Source organism: Triturus cristatus, chromosome 6 (assembly GCF_964204655.1).
Source record: "Triturus cristatus chromosome 6, aTriCri1.1, whole genome shotgun sequence".
NCBI lineage: Eukaryota > Metazoa > Chordata > Amphibia > Caudata > Salamandridae > Triturus > Triturus cristatus.
In genome coordinates this window covers 1,553,975,623-1,553,996,018 of record NC_140589.1, presented here as the reverse complement: position 1 = coordinate 1,553,996,018, position 20,396 = coordinate 1,553,975,623, and the positions used below count along the sequence as shown (strand labels likewise).

Genomic DNA, 20,396 nt, shown 5'->3' with positions numbered 1-20,396 from the left:
TGCAGGCCGGTAGGCGCCGTTGGTCGGCTCCACGCCGAAAGTGACATTCGCGTCACCTATGTAGGTGTCACCTCGGCACACTGACGTCAGCTGTTTTCTTTCTGTTCCAGCCAGTACTGGTCTGAGAGATGTCTGGAGAGCGACCTTGACTCCAAGTCGTGCTCTGATTGCTGGGCCATGGCACCGAAGGCTTTGATGGAATGGTCCCTTAAGTTGCTCTCAGTCTGCCATATGACTCTGCGGAAGTCACGGTTTTGGTCAAGAGGAAGGTCCCAGGACTGTAAAGTCCTCTTTGTCCCACTCGTAATGGTTGGGGTATTCAATTTAGAGCCACAAAAAGCAAAAGAAGTCGAAGCACGCTTCGACTTCTCCTCTACCATTGGTCGATGCGATGAACGAACATCAGCGTTCGCGGCCTGGTTCCTGGGCCAGCTCCTCGCCTCCCTAGTTTCCGAGGAGCCGTAGCGACCCCTGCTCAGAGTAAGGCGTTTTATGAAGCCGTGCATCTCATATTTGAACAGCCTGACCCCTCTGGTGCGCCTTTCGACCTTCTGGATGGGAAAGGGCCCCATCCGGTCATGGATTCAGACCAGTGCTGGTCGTGCCACTCCGATCTTCCCTGTCGCCGGCTCCGATGCCGATTCTCCCGGCGGTATCCACCAGCGGCACCAGCCCCATTGTGGTGCCCGAATGCAACACAGAGCCATAGCTGCATCGACCAACGCCGATTCCAGTGCCAACAGAACCCCCATGTCCTAGGTCAGAGCCTAAGCCCTATTCCGAAAGGCTAGGCTTTGGGGAGGAATGGGAGGGGTTGCTGGATCCTTTAGAATACCAGCCTTGTGATCAGGATATGGACTGATGTGAGGAACTGATTGATGCCATTGGACTGGATACATCTGCAGATACGGGCATGTTTTCTCATCCTACTGTGGCTACGGAGGAGTCAGCTACATACACAGTGGTGGTGCGTGGGCGGCTAAGGTCCTTGACCTTCAGTTTTCCTAGGTGGCAGTCAAAACCAACATCTTGCCAGAGGTGCTGCAGCTCCTCCTCGAACCCCTACTCCCATTCAATGAAGCCCTCAATGACATCCTTCTGGGCACCCAGTTCAAACCCAGCACAGGGGCTCCTGTGAATAGGACTATTTGTCGCTGTTACAGCCCTGTTGCAGGGGACCCACATTTCCTCACCCAACCCCGGAGGGAATGGTGATCCAAGCTTCCACTTCCCATTGTGCGTTCCCTGCCTCTCCCCTGAACAGGGAATCCAAGAGGCTGGATAGACTGGGGAAGAAAATGTTCTCTTCCATCAGCCTTGCATTGCGGTCAGTGAACACCGTATGCCTGTTGGAAACAGTTGCGCAAGTGGCGCCACAGGTCTTGGAGGAGGCCCGGGCTATTCTCTCTGAAGTAGTCACATACGGGAGAGACACAGAGAAGTTCACTATATCTGTGGATTGGGCATGACCGACTGGGCAGAGCGGTTTTGTCTACAGTGGGCGTCAGATGCCACGCCTGGCTGAGAAAGTTTGGCTTTTCAGGGGATGTTCAGGCTTCCCTCTTGGACATGCCCTTCGATGGCACCTGTCTCTTCGGAGACAAGGCAGACTTGGCGCTGGAACACTTTAAGGACTTGCAGGCTACGGCCAAGTCTTTGGGCTGCTCAACTGCCCTACGTCATCCCCAGTGTGCCTTTTACTCCTTGCATGGCCATGGAAGGGACTTTCAAACACGCCAACCCTATCCCAGCCACTGAGCCGCGCAATCTTCCCAGCCTCTGCGTGGAAGAGGGCCCAGTTCATACTGGCCTCGTGGGTCAGGTAGCCAGCGGTCTGGTTCAACAACCACCAACCCTGCAGCTGCAGCCTCCAAACTTTCCTAATTTTGCAATTTTCGACCATGGGCATCCAGTCGGTGGCAGGATCCGCATTCACCTCCACCACTGGCTGTCCCTAACATCAGACAGGTTGGTTTTGCAGATCGTGTGATGGGGCTACTCCCTTCCCTTCAAGACTGCCCCTCCTTAAATGCCACCATCTGATGACAGGCTTACGGAGGACCATTTGTCCCTTATCTGTGAGAAAGTCATCACTTTCTTGTTCAAGGAAGCCGCAGAGAGGGTTCCAGTGCCAGAAGTAGGCTTTCGTTGTTATTCCCCCTACTTCCTGGTTCTCAAAAAGGACAATGGTCTTGATCCTATCCTAAATCTCAGAGCTCTCAACAGCTTCCTCAAAAAGAAGTTCAGGATGCTCACATTGGCTCAGGTCTTTTCTGCCCTGGATCCAGGCGACTGGATAGTAGCGTTTGACTTGCAGGTTGCCTATTTTCATATACCCATCCTGCCTGCCCATCGTGCTAACTATGGTTTACGGTAAGCCACAAGCATTTTTAGTTCACTGTGCTCTCTTTTGGCATTACAACCGCCCCCAGGTGTTCACCAAGGTGATGGAAGTGGTCACAGGTCATCTGCGCAGGTAAGGAGTGCAAGTCAGATCTGCAAGAATGGGCATTTTGCCCATTCGGTACTGCAGAAATTCCTTGTTTAAATTTGTCTGCAGACCCTCCACCGGGAATGGTACTGCTTGGGTATTTATTCAAAGATAAGGAATCTGCGGCTAGACCTCTCTATTAGACGAACAAATGACTTGCCTTCAGTAACGCCTTATTTGGGAGAGGCTATATCTAACCTCAGACTCCTTACCGATCCTCCCTTCTCTGCAGACAGATCTCTAGGATCAGGGCTGATGCATGGTGTGGCCCTAGTTTGGACTCACCAAAGTCAGTGCCCTTCATGGTACAGTGCTTCTGGCAAGGAAAGTTGTGAAAAGTGATGTCAGAACGACTCCACCTACCGGCGCTTGGGGTACTGCTCATGAAAAATCTAAATCCATCCTAACGCCTGGAGGAATCAGAGGTAAGGAATCTTCGGCAAGATATCGTCTCTATCAGATAAATTGTTCCCAAAGGTAAATAACTTGTTTTACTAGGATAAATAAAACAAGAAGCCTACATGAAAAGAGCACACCCTAAACCCTAAAGAGGCCAGGACCCTGGCATGCCACTGAAAGAGATAAGTCCAGAAGCCAACAGGCATGCATGCCATGCACCAATTCATGCCTACACACACAATAGTACAGGTGAGGCTTGACAAGTGTGTACCTCCAGAAAATAAGAAAATGGTTACATACACACCAGAGAACCTGAAGCAAGCAACCAAACGGTCACAGCCATGGGCAGGTTCAGTCCCTATCCAGTGTCCAACTAGTAAACCAAGGCAAATGCACTTGATGAAATTCCATATTAAACTAGTGTAGCAGGAGAGGGAGCCCATTACCCCAACAAGAAGGCAAAGCAAGCCCAGGGAAGGAAATTCCACACCCAACCATGGAGCACAGGCGGTGGAACCACTGGAACCCAGAGCCAAAAAGCCAGCCATAAAAGTGTGCAGCATTTAGAGGAAGCATTCTCATGGCATCACATTCTCCATGGTTGAAAGCACAACTGACAACCAGAAACACTCAATCCGAAGGGGTTAGCAGTATCCCAGAAGTATTATCCATCAAGAGGCTGAGCAGACTGGAGCAGCAGAGCAATCTATCTTTTGCAGCAAATATGATTCAAGCGCCGCAAAGCTGGTAGGGCATGACCAGCAAAGAAGGCACCAACAGCGCAGCCCTAGGAGGACAAGACAACCCATAATATCCTCAGGAACCCATAGGTATACATCAATGGGAGGAGGGAGATGGCAAAGCAAGAAGCTACAAACAGCCAGGGCACCTAAGTGGCGGGGCACTCAGACCCTTGGACCATAAAGTGTCTGGGGCACAATAAGTGCATTCATTCAAAACACAAAGGAAACATCACCCAATGCGAACAACCAGTACACCTAGCCACAGAGAGCATGGAGTCGCAACAGGCACGAAATCCACACCCCAGACATTACCTAGAAAGGCATATAGCGTTGCACAAGAATGCCTTTACTCTGCCAGTGTGGCAGGGATAGGAGGAGCTAAAACCAGGCTGAAAAAAGAACACCAATCCAGCCAGTCATATTTTAGATGGAGGGAAGCACTCCTCACATGGTAAAAGCTTACCTTTACCAGTTTGGGACAGTTCTAACAAGGAGTCCGCATATGAAAAAACAAACGGCAAATGTGGGCGCCACATAGCTCCAACTCCCACAGTACCATGATACTAACCTCAGCATTGATGTGGAATTGGCACAATGGAAAAAATGGCAACCAGAAGCCCCAAATCCAGTTGGGAGCATGAGGATCAAATCCACATTAGAACCAAAAGGCACAAGGGAAACCAAGCAAAAGGGAAACAGATTGCAGCATGTGGCCAAACTTCAGTCTCCTTTCCATAAGCTGCAAAAAGAGTCGGAAAGCAGAATAAACCAACTGCATAGCTCCAAGTCTATAAAAGCTAGAGGGTGGCCTAAAAATAATCCCAAAGCAGTGAAGTGTGAGGAGCCATTCCCAAGCCAAACCATGAGGTGAAACCCATAGTGGAAAATACATACAAGTAGCCTAACAAGGATTGAGAGGAGACCACATCAGAAAGCCAATTTGTGCCAAACTGAGACAACAGTATTCAGCCCCTGGGCCAAGAGTCTACACAGCAGAAAACACAGGCATCAGCCCAACACCAAACACCACCCAAGAAACTAAGGGGGTGGAGACAGAAAGACCAAACTGAAAGGATACCATTGCACACCCAAAAGGACTGCACTTCCAGCAAAAATCAGCCTGGAAGCCGAAGGAAGAAAAAAGGCAGCACTCCAAAGCAGGCAGAGGATGGTCACACTAATACAGAATATGGTAAATGAGCCTACATACCAAGAACACCAAACATAGGGAGTCATCAGCAGGGCTGCTCTACAGAACTGGGTGTCAAAACCCCATTCCATAAGCACTATACATCCCAGCAACTCCCAAAGAGCAGGTAAGACCACACCAATTGGGGTATAAAAGACATTTCCCTGATCAATGAAGAGGAAAACTGAAGGAAATTTGAAACCCAGGCCTGGCAGAGATGGTGTAACGGCACACGTGCCACAAGCTAGAAGCCCAGCAGGAGCAAAGAAAAAGACCAAGCCCAGCGCACTACCCAGTCAGTAAGGGTAAACCCGATTCCAACACCAGGTTTATAAGGGAGGCTGGGAAAGAGTACAAACATCATATAAGCAGCACACTTCCCAAATCAGCCCAACAAGGAGGCAGTAGCATAGAGGTGAAAACGACCCTCTCATTTCCTATTGCCTCATACCAAATCGCTACTACTTCCTATGCTGATAATACACAGCTGATCCTCTCCTTAGACAAAAATTCTTCCAGCACTGAACTCACCTTTCAAAATTGTTACTCCAATGTCATCCTCTGAATGCAAAACAATCACCTCAAATGCATCACAAGCAAAACTGAAAAATTACTTTTTGGCAAATCGAACCAATTCTCCCCCACACAATGGTGGCCCAACTCCGTACCCCCTGCCACCTTGAAAGCAGCAAAAAACCTTGGAGTCAAATTTGAGATCACCCTCTCCTTTCACTCACAAGCCTCGGCAGTGGCAGGCATGTGTTTCAAACTGGTTAAGTCCCTAAAACAATTCTTTAATTTCCTCCCTCTCACCGTCAGGAAGACCATAGCCTGTGCCCTTATTACATCATGAATTAACTACTGCAATAGTCTTTACACAGGATGCTCCCAACTGCTAATCCACAGGCTCCAGATGGTACAACATGCTGTACCAAGATTGGTGCTGCAATTCCTTAAGCGAAGCTCCACTTCAGCTGCCCTGAAAAACTCCAGTTGCTACCTATCCACAAAAGGATCCTATTTAAGATCGTACTATTAGTCTTAAGAGCCTTCAAGTCTACTCAAGTACCATACTGCCTGGTTTTACAACTACAGGCCCTAGAGGACGTTAAGATCTTCTGATGCCAATCCTTTAAGGCCTCCGTCTTACAGACTGAAATCCCAGGTGTGGGGGGGGGTAGAGTCCTTTATGGTGCTGGGGTCCAAACCCTAGAACCAACTCTTCAGCATGCTTGACTTCATTGACACTGAAGAAAGTTTTTTTTTTTAAATGCCTAAAGAGCTGTCTCTTTTTTGCCTTGATGTACTCTGCCACTTCCTCATCTAGCTAATTCCTCCCTCCTTTCTCCTGCTTCCCTGTGCCCTCACATAAGGATCCCTGTCAGTCTCCAGCTTAGCGCCAGGATGCTCAGTTGCGAGAGACAGTGCGCTCTACACGTGCAACATTCATTCATTCATTCATTCATAAGACAGGGACACAGAGTACATACCTCCCAAGCTCCAATCCCAGCAGAGAATAACAAAGAAAGCATAAGTTCAGCCCACACCCCAGCAGTAAAAGGGGTAGGGCATTCACCTGTCCACCAGTGAAGGTGCCAATAGCACCCCACACTGAGCAGACACACCTAATCCCCAAGTCTAGTGGGGAGCCAGGAAAGGTCAGGTCTAACATCGGAACCAGTACAACTAAATCCCTAACAAGCCTAGCAGGGATGCATAGGCATGCACAGCCATGAGACAAAGTGAAAGGCCTCATATCTCTTACAAGTCCAGGCCAGAAGGGGAAGTCCAAACCAACCTGCACCTCAGGACAAAGTTAGAGCACTCAACCATCCACGTTGAGGGGCCCAAAGGCTGCACATAGGAAAGGAACCCCTCCATGCCAAGCCAAGTCAGGAGCACATGCAGAGAGCCTACATTGAGTCCTTCCAGGAAAGGGACTTGGGGAGGAGTAGGAGAGGGTATGAAGTCCATATCCATTGAAGAAGTTCACATCATCTTCACTCAGAGTGAAACTGCTAGTCAGTCCAAGCCAGTGAATAGCAGGGTCTACACTTTAACAGACTGCCCCTAACATGCATCGTAAGAAAATTGGGGCAGACAAAATCCATACATAGGTAATGTGATTAGAAAACATCAGACAAGCCTGAACACCAGTAAGGAGCATAATTGGAAGCCTAAGCCCAACCTGCACTTTACAGAGAAAATAGAGGTTAGTCGCCTGTGCTCCAGCAAAGGTGACGTAGGCACCACACACTAAATAGTTTTACCGTGCCCAAGCTTAGGCATGAAGCCCATATTGAAAGAGCCACACCCAGCCATTCTATTTCTGGGGGTGAGTCCACATCCTTTGATAGAGGCCAGCAACAACATCTAGCCCCAAACCCAAAAGGGAGTCAGTGAAGGGGAGGATGTGCACCTCCAACAAGCACTACATGGAGGCATGGATATGCACTATAGCAGTAGGTACATGCCCAGAAGCCCAGCCGGGGCCCAGTTAGGCAGAAAAAGCAGTAACACATCTAGAAGACACATAGCATACTTGTTAAGGAGGAACTTCCATCCAGAGAAAAGAGTAGACAGGAAGGAGTAGGTCACTGTCTCTCAAAGGAGACGTGAAAAAATCAGAGGTTTCTGTGTAGAGGTTTTCCTTTATAGGCACACATGAATGCACAGAAGTTTGATCTTTTTTTAATCTTTTGGGTAGGTGTCAGTATGCCCGTCTGCTATGTGTTGCCATCTCGTGATAGAACAATAGAATACTTGTGATCTATAAGTTTACTACCTAATACCCTGAAAACGTATTGCAGATTAGGCATGTGTTTTAGTTATATTTATGTATAGAGGTAATGTATGTTTACACAGTACATCTTTCAGCACTAATAACATTCTTTGTTGTCTTGTGTTTTTTTCTCTACTAGCGGATAGTCACACGCTCTCTCGGAGCGAATCAATATGATCTTAAAAACCCAATTAAAATAAGCATTCCACGGTACGTCCTCTGTGGCCAAGGAAAGGATGAGCACTACGAGTTTGAGATAAAGGTAGGTTCTCTTGAGTTTCTGTTACCCTTCTTATGTCAGTAAATATATACTGTGCCTCACGTTGCAGGTGTTGTAAACCTTTTACATGGTAATCATTGCTAAAGTTTTATAATTTACACAACATGTATCAAGACATATTGAAGAGCTCATGTACAATGAGCTCAAAACGCAGCCTGGTATGGAACTCTGCAGTTGTATAAAATCATAGGATTCAAGTACATTATTCGTAGATCAGTATTTGTTTTGGACAGATTGATCATATTCTTCTGTCTCGTCTGTGCGTAGGCTTTTCAGGAAAATTAAACTATTAATGAAGTAAATGATGGTTCTCAAAAGCATGTATTGAAGCATTGTGCCCTAACAGGCGAGAATGTATATTTGGCATATGCTGTTGTTTCCTGTTATATGCACTATATAGTTAAAATATTGCCATTTAGATTGGAATGGGTCTTGCGGTAGCGACAGCATGTTGGACTGGAAAACAGATTGGTAAGTTTTATGGATTTTCAAGTCCTGAGAATAAGCTTTCTAGACCCCCTTTCTTTCATAATTAAGAACACAATGATACAATAGATACATTTAAAGAATTATTTTAAAATCAAAATCCTATCCTTGTCCACACAATATGAGTAGTAACTATGATAAAAACAAACTGAAGAGTTGCTTTATATTTTTATATCTGATAAGGACTTCTAGCCGCAGGTTCCTTACCATAGAATTATCCCCAGTCAGACTGGATCTGGAAATTTTTCATGAGCAGTACACTTGCACGCCAGTTAGGTGGCGTAGTTCAGCTCTGCATGACGTCGTTTGACATCATCCATGCTGGAAATTATGTAGGCACCACCCATGCGCGCTGATGTCTGTTCTTTTCTTTCCACGGCAGTCCGTGGCGATCCGGGAGCAGCTACTCCTTAGTCACTTTTTGACTAAGCTTTTTTAGAAGTTTTGTCAGTCTTTTTTGAGGTCTTACCCTGGTGTGGCATATATGTCATAGGGGAAGGCCAGCTTCAAGCCCTGTGGCTCTTGTCACCAACATGTCGGTGATGGACCTGCACCTTGTTTGTATCTGGCGCCTTCAACGAGACCATGACCCAAAGGCTTGTCTTGACTGTCGTGCCATGCATCCAAAGGCCTTGAGGGAGTGATCCCTCAAGCTCCTGGCAGCTTGACATGTGACGCCACGATGCTCGAGATCCTGGTCTAGAGGATGGTCCCAGGAGCAGTCACGGATTCCAGGTCCTCATCACACTCCAAGTTGTCGAGCCGTTTTGGTAGGTCTCGGTCTCACAAAAAGAAAAAAGTTGAAGCGTGCTTCGACTTCACCTCATCTGTCGATTGACTAGACAAGTTGGCACTGCCCCAAGCCTCCAACACCAGTTGCGGCACCTTAAATACTGGCTCCATTGGGCCCTTCCAGGATTCAACCTCTAGTCAAATCCCAAGATTTTTTTCATGGATCCAGGAGGAGGATCAACCCTTGATGGAGGAGCAACAGTTGCCGAAAGAGGAGGCAGAGGAACAACGGGAATAGTAGTGGAAAATTATGCACAATATCTTTGGGTCGGATTCTGATGTCTTGGATATGCGTGAGATCATGCACCATGACACAGATGAAAGTAGTGAGATCGCAAAGCTACTTCCTCTCCCATCCTCGGATACAGTTGACTATCGTAAGTTGATGGATGTAAGTATTCTGATAGATACTTCAAACCCCTAACCTTAAACATTCTCCAGGGACCAGACTGGATCCAGAAAATCTTGAATCTTGGACAGTACCTCTGTGTGGCAGTAAGTATCGTCAAATGACTCCTCACCATCATCATACGTGTCAGAAGTGACATGCACAGCGTCCATATAAGCGCCACCTGAGTGCACTGGCATCAGTTGCTTTCTTTCCAAGCCAAAAGAATGGATTTGGTGAACTCGCCTGGTCATTTGTTTACTACTTTTTTGAACGTTTTTTGATTATTTTTGAGCTTTGCTCCAGGTGTGTGAGGGATATGCCCACAACAAGCCCATGAAATTTAAACCGTGTGAGGAATGTCACAGACAGATGCCTGTATCTGATTCCCACTTGATTTTCCTGTGGTGTCTGGGGTTGAACCACAACTCAGGGCCTGCGCCGATTGCAAGTCAATGCATCCATGGTGATTTGTAAGTGGACTATGAAGCTCCTGGTGGCGTGACAAAAGAAGGCTCTGTGCCATTCACAGTCCCAATCCCGAGAGATGTATTAAGCCCATTTACGGAGCTGATCCTGCAGACGACCTTCATCCAACTTCAAGTCATTGAAGAAACACAAGAAGTGTTTTTCAGCTTCTTCTACCAAGCACTGTGCTTCTAGGCCCACCCTTTGCACTCCACCTGTGGTGCCAGCAGCTGGGTCTGCTCCACGCGTCAAGTTCCCTGGAGCGACCTCTGCCCAACTCAAGGAGTTTTGTAATGCCATGTACTTCATTTTTTGGCCAGCGGCTCCATCTGATGCGCCTTAGGGTCCCACAGAGCCAAGAAGTGCCCCTGCTGAATTGGCGCAGGCGAGTCCTTCCCCGATTCCAGCCTGGCCTTCTTTATCCTTTCCCGAATCCAGACTGACACCGGCACCAGAATGTTTGCTGATTTCAGTCCACTTTTTTGCCATTTCCAGCTCTGCCTATCCTCCTCACCGACTCAGAGACAACACTCTACGTCGACTCAGATGCCTGCTGGACTGCGTCAAACTGCCCTATACCTGCCTTGCTTCAAAATACCCACCCATTCAAAGTGGGGTACTGATGAAGAGGGCTATGGGCTCCTAAAGGATGATTCCTACCAGGAGGAGAACTGGTATGAAGAGCTGGGCGACACTAGTGGTCTGGACACGTCTCTAGACTCTAGCTTAGTTTCTCCTGTGGGCCCTGCCACGAACGAAGGAGAACATTTGCCATGGTGATGTGAAGGGCAGCAGAGGTCCTCAAACTGCAGATCCCTCACAGCCAAGGTCAAGACCAATGTCTTGACTAAGGTGCTTCAGTCGTTGGGGAGGTGAGCTCTGCCGAGCCCTGCTCCCCATTAATGAGGCTCACTCCGATGTTCTCCTGGGGGCTTGGACTAAACCCTGCACGGAGGCTGCCGCACACTGAATGATTGCTTCAGTTACCATTCTGGTGGTGCAGGTCTCAATGGCCAAACTGAACCCAAGTGCATATCCTAGCACCCTACTAAATAGGGAATCAAAGAGGCTGGCTACCGTTGGTAAGTCGATTTTTTTCTACCACCAGCCTGGCTTTGTGGTTGGCGAACACTGCATGTCTCTTGGGCAGATACACTCACACATTGTAGGACTCGATTGCGCAGCTGCTGCATACGCTCCCGGAAGAGGATCAGGGCCAACTTGAACCGGCCATTGCTAGATGGTTGGTACGCAGCGATGTTCACCATTTAGTGTAGACTGGACACCACCGACTCGCTGGCAGGGTGCTCCACTGATACGCCTGACTGAGATCGACTTGGTTTTCAGGGGACGTCAATTTTTCACTGCTAGACATGCCCTTTGATGGCTTCTGCCTGTTTGGCCATACGGCTAACAAGGCACTCAAGCGCTTTAAGGAGAGTTAGGTCACTACCAGATCCTTAAGCCTCTCTTTGAGTTCCTGACAACATCACTTCTCTGTTTGCCCGTTCTGTGGCCACAGCCGGGTTTCCCAAGTGCGACTGTGTTTTAAACGTTGCACCCCAAGCCAAAAGGCTTCACAATCTTTCTGTGACCTGGGACGCGGACCCACAGTGGTTGCCCCTATATCTATGGATCAGGCTGGACCGCCCCTTCCTTTAACCACTCCTCCTGCTTCCCTCGATTCCCTCCTGCACCTAACCCACCTTTTACGCTATTGACAATGCCCAGCTAATGTTCAATTGGGCTGCCATCTCCTGCTACCATTGCCGTCTGGCTACCGGTTGCTACGAGAGACTTGAAATTACTCTTCTGCTGGATATCCCGCACTAGGTGGTGCCGATCCAGAATGATGTACTCTCATTCTCCTCCTGCCCCGTCCCTATCCTGCAAATGAAATTAATGTAGTGATTTGCGTCATAGGTTCTAAACGTTTCCTTCCCCAGGGTCAAAAGTTCTCTCTTGCAGCTGCAGGAAGCTCTTGTAGAGGTACCATATCCACCGATGAAAGCTGTGAGATAGTGTGCATCTCTGCAAGTATCCTAAATCTCTTGTGTGTTGAACGCCTTTTGTTCACTTTTACCCACGTATCCCCCTTCCACATTAGCCACACGCACAAGTTACTGCACGTCTGTATTGTATATCTATGCTGGACTGCTCTTTTCCTTTTCTACAAAGACCTGGAGTACACTATTTCTGCCCCAAACATTTCTACATCACACTACCACCACCCAGCTCGGTACACCAGTTGGCCTTATCTAGGTTCAGCTACCTGTTTTCTCCTCTCTGTCACCATCGCAATGGTCGCATCTCCCCTTAAGATCATTTTGTTAAATGTCAACGGCTTAAAACATTATCTTAAAAAGAAAAAAGTGTTATCGTATCTGACCATCTGATTGCCACATGAAAGTAGTTTGTGAACATCATGCAAAGCCATTGCTGATGACACCCTTTACAATCAAGTAAATGAAGGGCTTTGCAAACTTTACTTGTGTACCTGTTTGTTAGAGTTATCCATAACTGAATGCAAATATTATTTTACTGTATGAATGGTATTTAACAGAAGGAGGTGTGCTGCCTACAAAGAAGAATTCCATTCTCCACTACTAATTTTTGCCCTATTATTTATCCCACCAATTAAGCCCTAGGTGGTTGCACGGAGACACTGCATATAGGAAGAGTCTTCTGCCTTTGCAAATTCTTCTTTCCTGAGGGTAAACCTGACCCAACTTGATTGGCTGAACCATGCTGTGTACATCTGCCCAAATGCTAAGCTTCGAAACATCGTTTGGACTGAGGACCTTTTATGCACATTGTTGCTGAAAGTGGTTTCTGAAGTGTAGAGCCAGCATGCTGTCCATTTCCTTCTGGTTATGTCTAAGCCTCTAGCACACCTGAAGCTCTACTTGTGTTCTGGTGTTAAATTTACCCAGCATGAAAGGCACCACAATGTGATGTACATCTCTAAAGAGAGCCTGGACCAACATCAACCCTTGCTACAAGATGGAGTGAAGATACTGAAGAATGAACCTTGATGGCAACTTATGTTCTGATGGATATATCCTCATCCTGGAATCACCCCAGATGCCAGACAGGATCCGTAAACACTTGCAATAGCTCCTTCATGCCGGCAGGTAGTACCATTTTCCTCCATTATGACTCCGTCCTGCCTTGGACAAGATGACCGGGAACTGCATATAGATGCCACTCTGCATACTAAAGGAAGTGTCTCTTTTTCTGTGTCCTTTGATGTTGATTTTGAGCTGTTCTCTTATTGCTTTTAGTTCCTTTACTAAAGTTGTTTTCTAAAAAACTATTTGCAATGTGCATAAAATTCTTCACCCTTAACAAAAAGGTTCAAACCGTGCAACTTTTGTCACAAGCAGATGTCAGTTTCATGACGCACAATTTCATCCTTTGCAGCCTCAGCACCAAGAATGAATGCAAATCCTTTGACAAATGCTTCCTGATGCATCAAAAAGCCTTTTGGAAATGAGAAGCTAAAGTCTGCACAGCCAATCATAAGAAGCAAGTTCTCTCCCTATCCATTTAGCTAGGCTGTTTGTGCTCACCATCCCCTTGGGTAGGTCAAAGGCAAAGTCAAAAGACAAGTTTAAAAGAAAACATAAGTCCTGATGGGGTTCTCCACCTGCCGGATACTCCTACTCTAGAGAGATCTCTCATTGTTGGATGGCTCCTTCTCTATTTTTGATGTCCTACTCTGAACCATTTCTGGTTCTGGAGCCAGTATGCCTCAAGTTTCATAGGCCACTTTAAACTCTGCAGCAGATTCTGCCCTTCAAGGAGTCTGTGCTGCAGTTCTTTAGCCTAGTGGTGGATCTTTCTGGCATGCCTTCAGGCACCATAGATCTGTTGGGCCTCCATTCAGACTTCCTGCGGTGGGTCCTTCCCATCCCTGACAGACTTCATTTGACCATGGCTCATTCTACCACTGACACCGAACTGTGATTTGACTGCCTTGATACAGGCTCAGCTGGTTCTACATGTAGTGGAATGGTCCAAACCCAGAGTAACTGATACCAGACTCCACTCTGACTCTGATTGTGGATTAAGAACCGGTTTTGGCTAGGAAGCGCCCTGGGATGCACTATTCCATTAACAAATCACAACACTAGATTGAGAATGAGTCTCCTCCAGTTTTTGTGCCTCAGAGGCAGTATTTCAGGAAGATGTAGACCCTTTGAGCAAGTTCCCTGCAAAAAATACGATGATGAGTAGGTAGACCACTTACTCCCAGCACTTTACACTGATTCTGGATTAGTATCTTGATCTCCTAATTGTAAGTGGCTTAGGCAGTTTACCGGAATTAAATTCATTCTTGGACCCTTGAAGGAAGACAGTGTCTCCTTTACAGCGATAATATGCAGTGCCCGAAATATGTTAGATTTATGTTTGCTTGCAGTGGAAAATAAGGATAACCTTATGACTGATATTTTGCAGCCTGTGTCATCTTCTTTGGAGCCATTACTGCCATTTAGGGATACCCTGATGGACATTGTGATGGCTGCTTCCCTGAGCCCTGCCCACCATGACAATGAATCGCCCTATTTCAAGAAGACACTGACCAGCGCTATGTTATTCAACCTTGCAGGTACAGCATCCTACTTCTGAGATCCATACCATTCAATTCTCCAGGAGTAAAGCCAGTAAAAACTCTTTCCCCACTGCTCTACCAGACAGAGAAGCTATAGACAAGATTCTATTATCAAGAAACATTCTCTTTGTCTAGTCTTTTGCTTTATTATTTGAATGCTGTGTATTGGTTGGGCTGCTACAGTCACGCTGTCTGGGACATGACAGGTGAGATTTAGCCTTTCTCGTCCAAAGGGAACTCCTTCTCCCGGACAGTACAGGATAGTCAGTGCACATCAAAGAATATTTTAAGGTTCAGACCTTGGCACTTCAGTTTGTGTGGGCACCAGTGTCATCATTTGAAGTTCGGCTTGGATGCACTGAAGCAGGCTTTCTGAGGATCTCAGAGTTTCAATCATAGACATGTCCTTTGATGGTAGAAATCAGATTCAGCATTATACTGCTTCAAAGACAGCCATGACTCATTTTTAGGGGCTCCTTTTTTCTTCTAGACTAGCATTCAATTACTTCCGACCATTCGGTCTTTCATATTGTTTGCCCCCCCCATTTCTTGATTGCTTCTCCCCATGTTCTGCTAGTTTTTGTTCTGTTGGTGGCAAATCAACACCAACCTGACATTGGGAAGGCAAGTCTCTTTACCCGACCCAGAATTCTTGGATAACTGCCATCTCATCAGTTTTTGGACCTTCGTATCTAGCATATGGCCCTCAAAGTATTTCTGCTTTGGGACATTTGAGCATTCTGATGCAGATCCTGATGGACAACACAAGCACCATGTGGTACTGCAATAAGCAGGGCGGAGTAGGGTCCCTTTGTCCGTTAGCTCTGAGCTGCTAGTTTGGGCTTTACAGGATTTCCCTGATCATTCACCTGCCTGGTTCCCTGACCATTGGGGCAGATAAACTTGCAAGTGTCCTCTTGCCAACCACAAGTGGGTCTGCGTCTGGTGGTAGCTCAGGGTACTTTTGCCAATGGGGCACACTTTCTGTTTACCTTATTGCTTAGTCTGGAAATGTCCATTTTCTGATAGTCTTCTATCCATAGATTCCTCACCTTTTGAATATTCCCCAGGTGTCAGACTGGATCTGTAAACTTTTAAGAAGCACGTTGGCATGTTGTCTGATGGCGCTGTACGGCTCCACACTGACAACGTTCGGTTCCGGAAATTACATGCAGGGCTCATATAGGTGCTATCACTGCATGATGACATCAGTTCCTTTTTTTTAGCACCAGCACACACTGCTCTAGAGCTCTTGCATGTTTCTCAGGGACCTCTACCTAGAAATGTTCTCCAGTGGGTAATGGATGTCACCCCAAAACACAACCGGTTTTAAACCTTGTTAAGACTATTACAAAAAAATATCAGTGAAAAGATCCCCATCAAGTATGCCTCTGGTGTCTGGGGTCGAGTCACGACTCACAGGCATGCAGCAAAAGTGCATCAATGAATTTCAAGGGGTGTGTGGCGAAATATACATTGCAAGGCGTAAAAAGACACCTTGCCAGGACCGTTCCAAGTCACAGTCCCCGACCAAAGTTCGTTCTTGTTCCCGAAGTTGACAAAGTCCCTCTAGAAGTCTGTCTTCATCTCAGTTAAAATCGTCTTGTAAATCCAAAAAGGGAATTGAACCGGATTCTGCTCCCTTACCCACTGCATTCTCTTGAACAGATATGTGGCGGCACTGCACCTCTCAATCTCGCTCCTGACGTCCGCTGACTTCAGAGGTGATCCCGCATCTGGTTTATGACTGCGTAGGTCATACACTGCACTGATGTCTCAGATGATTCAAACAATGAAATTACAAAATGTTTGGCGTCGTAACCAATACTGCCAAAATGGAACTTGTATTTTGGCATGCTGGGGCCTGTGACCGATTACTGACATTGATTTCAAGGCTACTGAGTATCATACCCCTGGGGCAGTGGGCTAGTTTCTAGATTCTTACAAAGCATCAGTGGTGGAAACACCTCTGTAACCCAGAGGAAACTGGAGGGGATCCTGATATGCACAAAGACAAGAGTTGAAGCAACACTATTGAAATTGCATTAAATGCACTTCAAAGTTCAGGTTAGTTGTTCACAAACTAAAGGATGATCAATGTCCCTGGAATAAAGGCAGTTCAGGGTAACATTTAAAGAATATTATTGCCAACACTGTACACATAATTATGAACATCTGAGATATTGTTACCTCCATTCTATCACAATAAACATACCTTAAAATATTCTACTATAATATTTACCAAATTTAGCACGCCAAGCCAATTGGTGACTCATTCTGCAAGGTTAAGACTTAAGAATCCTTGATTCACTTGTGGTACAGTTTAAACCATTAGGACTAGCGATTGGTATACAGAAAGACATGAACCAAATATGGAGAATTAGTCCATAGTTGTAGGTTTAAATAAGAAGGTTATCATTCGGACCCCTGGAACCCGAGGTCATAGATTGTGAATGCCGCATCGTCTGCTGTCTAAGGAGGGGCAGTAAACTAGATAAACGTAAAAAGTTTAAATTAACACACTCATAAATTATTAAGCTGACCAGAGCTTATAGCAACTAAACTAAAAGAGAGTAACAGAATTGTTACTCTCTACCTACTAGCAATTCCCTCACCTGTACCTTCCTTCTACAAAGTGATTGACATATCTTGCTATATTGAAAATATGACCCATGACCAGAAGATTAGTTCTGAGCATATCAGATAAGGGACATTAACACTGTTCCTTCTTCTGCACCCTAGAGCTCATGGTAGAAGATCTTATTTGGCACAACACACAGCGCAGAGTAGTACTGCTCAAGCTTTGCCTCCCTACGGTCAATGTAGGGCTCATTGTCCCCAACTTCGAACATGTTAACTGGCCTCCCAACTCCAGTGTGTGTCGCACTGGTTTACAGGTGACAGTCTGGCGGATACCGCAACACTCCTGCTTCCTTGGAATTTGGAGGGAATACTTGTTTTGTTTCACCCAATTGCCAGGGCACCATCACCAGAAATCCCCCTTCTCCAAACTGCTTACCAATGTTATTACAGGGCCCTGTTTATTACCCGATCGACCAGACCTTATGTCCCCAACCTACCACTACTTGGAATGTTGCGCAAGGGCATATCCACTTCTCACATGGAATTAATACAATGCACTTGGCAGGCTTACACACCTTATGCAACCTATTTCGAGATGGGACACTCCTCTCGATAGAGGACCTACTGGCTGGCTCTGAACTCCTGCCTGACCAATTCCTCCTACACGCTTCTTTTCTTGGGATACTAAACCAGTCATGGGGAGAGATACAGCAGGAACCCCTGCAACATCTTGTCATCCAATACTTACATGTCTTGAGCGGAACACCAAACCTGGTGTTTGGTCACACACACTCACCCACCAACCCATTACCACCGCTGCTGCCACCACTTACTTATTCTGGTCTATCCCCCGTTACTTTGCCAAAATGCATGTTTCAAAATTAATTCAATTTTACAGCTGCATCATGCCTACCTCACTCCCCCACCCCACAAACCATGTCAATATTTTAACCGTAATGACGCTGTATGCCCCCACTGTTTGATGCATGGTGTAGAACTGGTACATATGCACTCGTCCTGTCGATCACTTACAAGTTACTGGAATTATGTATCTGATATAGACTATTAGTTATAGATGGCCTCAGACTGGATCCGGAGATTTTTTTCTGAGCAGTATCCCTGTGCGTCAGATGGTGGCGTCGGTCAACTCCGCATCCATTGTTGGCGTCGTGGTCGCCAGAATGATGTCACAGTGCTTACTTAGACGCCGCCCCTATCCACTGACGTCAGTTCTTTCTTTTTCTGCGCCTGCCTAGCGCACATCCGGAGAGAGCTACCCCTTTAGTCCTTTTTTGACTAAGCTTTTTTCCACTTTTTTTTACTTCTTCTTTGAGTCTTTGACTCCTTGTGCACGAGGGATGTCCCATTGTCGAACCGGCTTCAAGCCCTGCGAGGCCTGTCACAAACTGATGTCTGTGATGGACCCACACCTCGTGTGCCTCTGGTGCCTGGAGCGTGACCACGACCCGAAGTCATGCTCCGACTGCGGGGCCATGAATCCAAAGTCTTTGCGAGAGCGGTCCTGAAAGCTCTTGGAGGTCCAGCAGTCCGCTCCGCATCATTCCCGCTCGAGGGAAAGGTCTCTTGACCGCTTGCTGAGCCAGTCTTCGAGCCAGTCTTCGAAATCTTCAGGTAAGTTGAAGCACAAGAAGAAGGCGAAGAAGCACCGGCGCTCTCCGCTTTCTCCCCATCGGTCAACTGAAGCAACGTGGGATCTGGAGCATCAGGGACAACTCTGCGCCGCCCTCCTTTTTCAGGAGCCAGATCTAGTGGTGCTAGGTCAGTGAATGTGAGGGATTCCGAAGTGCTTGCATGTTTTGTTAGAGGTTTTGCAATGTAATATGATGATGTGGATTTACAGATGGAGAATCTCTTGTTTGCAAGATCTTTGGTGGAGGGTGTTTTGGAATACTCAAGCCAAGTTTGAGTTCCCCAGGATGGCAAGGCATCGCTTTTCTATCCATGCACTCTGGAAATGTTATATGTGGTCTTGCTGGCCTTTCAGATGTGGAGGAACATCTGCATTGCAGAGCGCTTGACTGTGACAGTCTTCGCTTCATATGTGGAAAGATGATCTCTTTTTATCTTGATCATTTCTTGGGACATTTAACTCTACTGTATGTTCAGTGCTTAATTTGTAAAGCAATAAGTGCTAGGGCCCAAAGTTTTGCTTAGAAGCCCACGGCCAGAGTTGTCAAATGTAAAGGGTGCCAATACCAAGTCTGATTCCACTTTATGCTTCTTTAATCCACTACCAGACAATCCATGCCTCAACATCTTCCTGATTGTTTTACATCCTTGCTTTCTTTATTTGCTGGGTTTTTTCCATCCTTATTAGACTCTGTCCTTTTTGTTTATTTTATCCTCTGTTACCCTGGGTGAAAGTCTTATGAGAAAAAATAACTGCTGGTCCCCAAAAATGCGTGCCGATGGGCCCCACCCACCCAACCCGCTCAAAAACAACACGTTTTTGCTGCTTTTTTATTGTTTTTCATGACTTTTTTGCCTGGGTGTGGATTTGATTTCTGTATACTTGGGAACTTGGTTAAATGAGTCACATTATTTGATCCGAGAAGGTCTATGTGGTGTGTGAGTAGGAGTTTCTGAACATACATGCAGTATTTGGGCAGAGTAACCTTGCACTGATTTTCAGATGGGTAGTTGTGTCTCCTATAATTTGTGTCATGTACCAAGGCGGGTGAGAAATCATTGTAGTTGGCTGTGAGTGCCTGCTGGGGTTTGTCTGGAGGTGGGTGCTTTGGATTTCCTGGTGCAATTTGGTCTACTGTGGTGGACAAGTATTCGTATTGTATGCAAGGAATATGTTTGGAAGAGATTATTGGTTGTTGTACCTGGGGAAATGATGATTCAGGAATGAGCAAGGTAGATTGTCTGCTGCCCGAAGATGTATGAATAGTCAGATGTGAAGTGACAGATATGGTGTTGCAATGAGCGTGCTTGTGGAGTTATGCAAGCCTAAAGAGTGGGGTTTTGCAGTGGAGGACGGTGTGGGCATGGCAAGTGTTTTGTTAGACATGAATGTGTGCTGTGTGTTATGCGATGAGTGTGGGTGTGTTGTACTAGTTCTAGAGGAGCTATGGTAATTGTGTTTCAGGACTGAGCAAAGTGCTTTGTGTGGTGCATTTAAAGGATAAGAGGGTTGATGTGGGTAGAGTTTTG

General features: G+C 46.5%; 1 protein-coding gene across 1 annotated transcript in view; it reads left to right on the top strand.

Moving 5' to 3' along the window:
- Positions 1-20,396, top strand: part of KIF16B (kinesin family member 16B) — a 1,684,060-nt gene that overhangs the window by 1,442,777 nt on the left and 220,887 nt on the right. Inside the window, exon 23 of the mRNA XM_085612707.1 lies at positions 7,744-7,866. Within this exon, the coding sequence (XP_085468833.1) occupies positions 7,744-7,866 (123 nt within the window). The remainder of the gene's footprint in view (positions 1-7,743; positions 7,867-20,396) is intronic.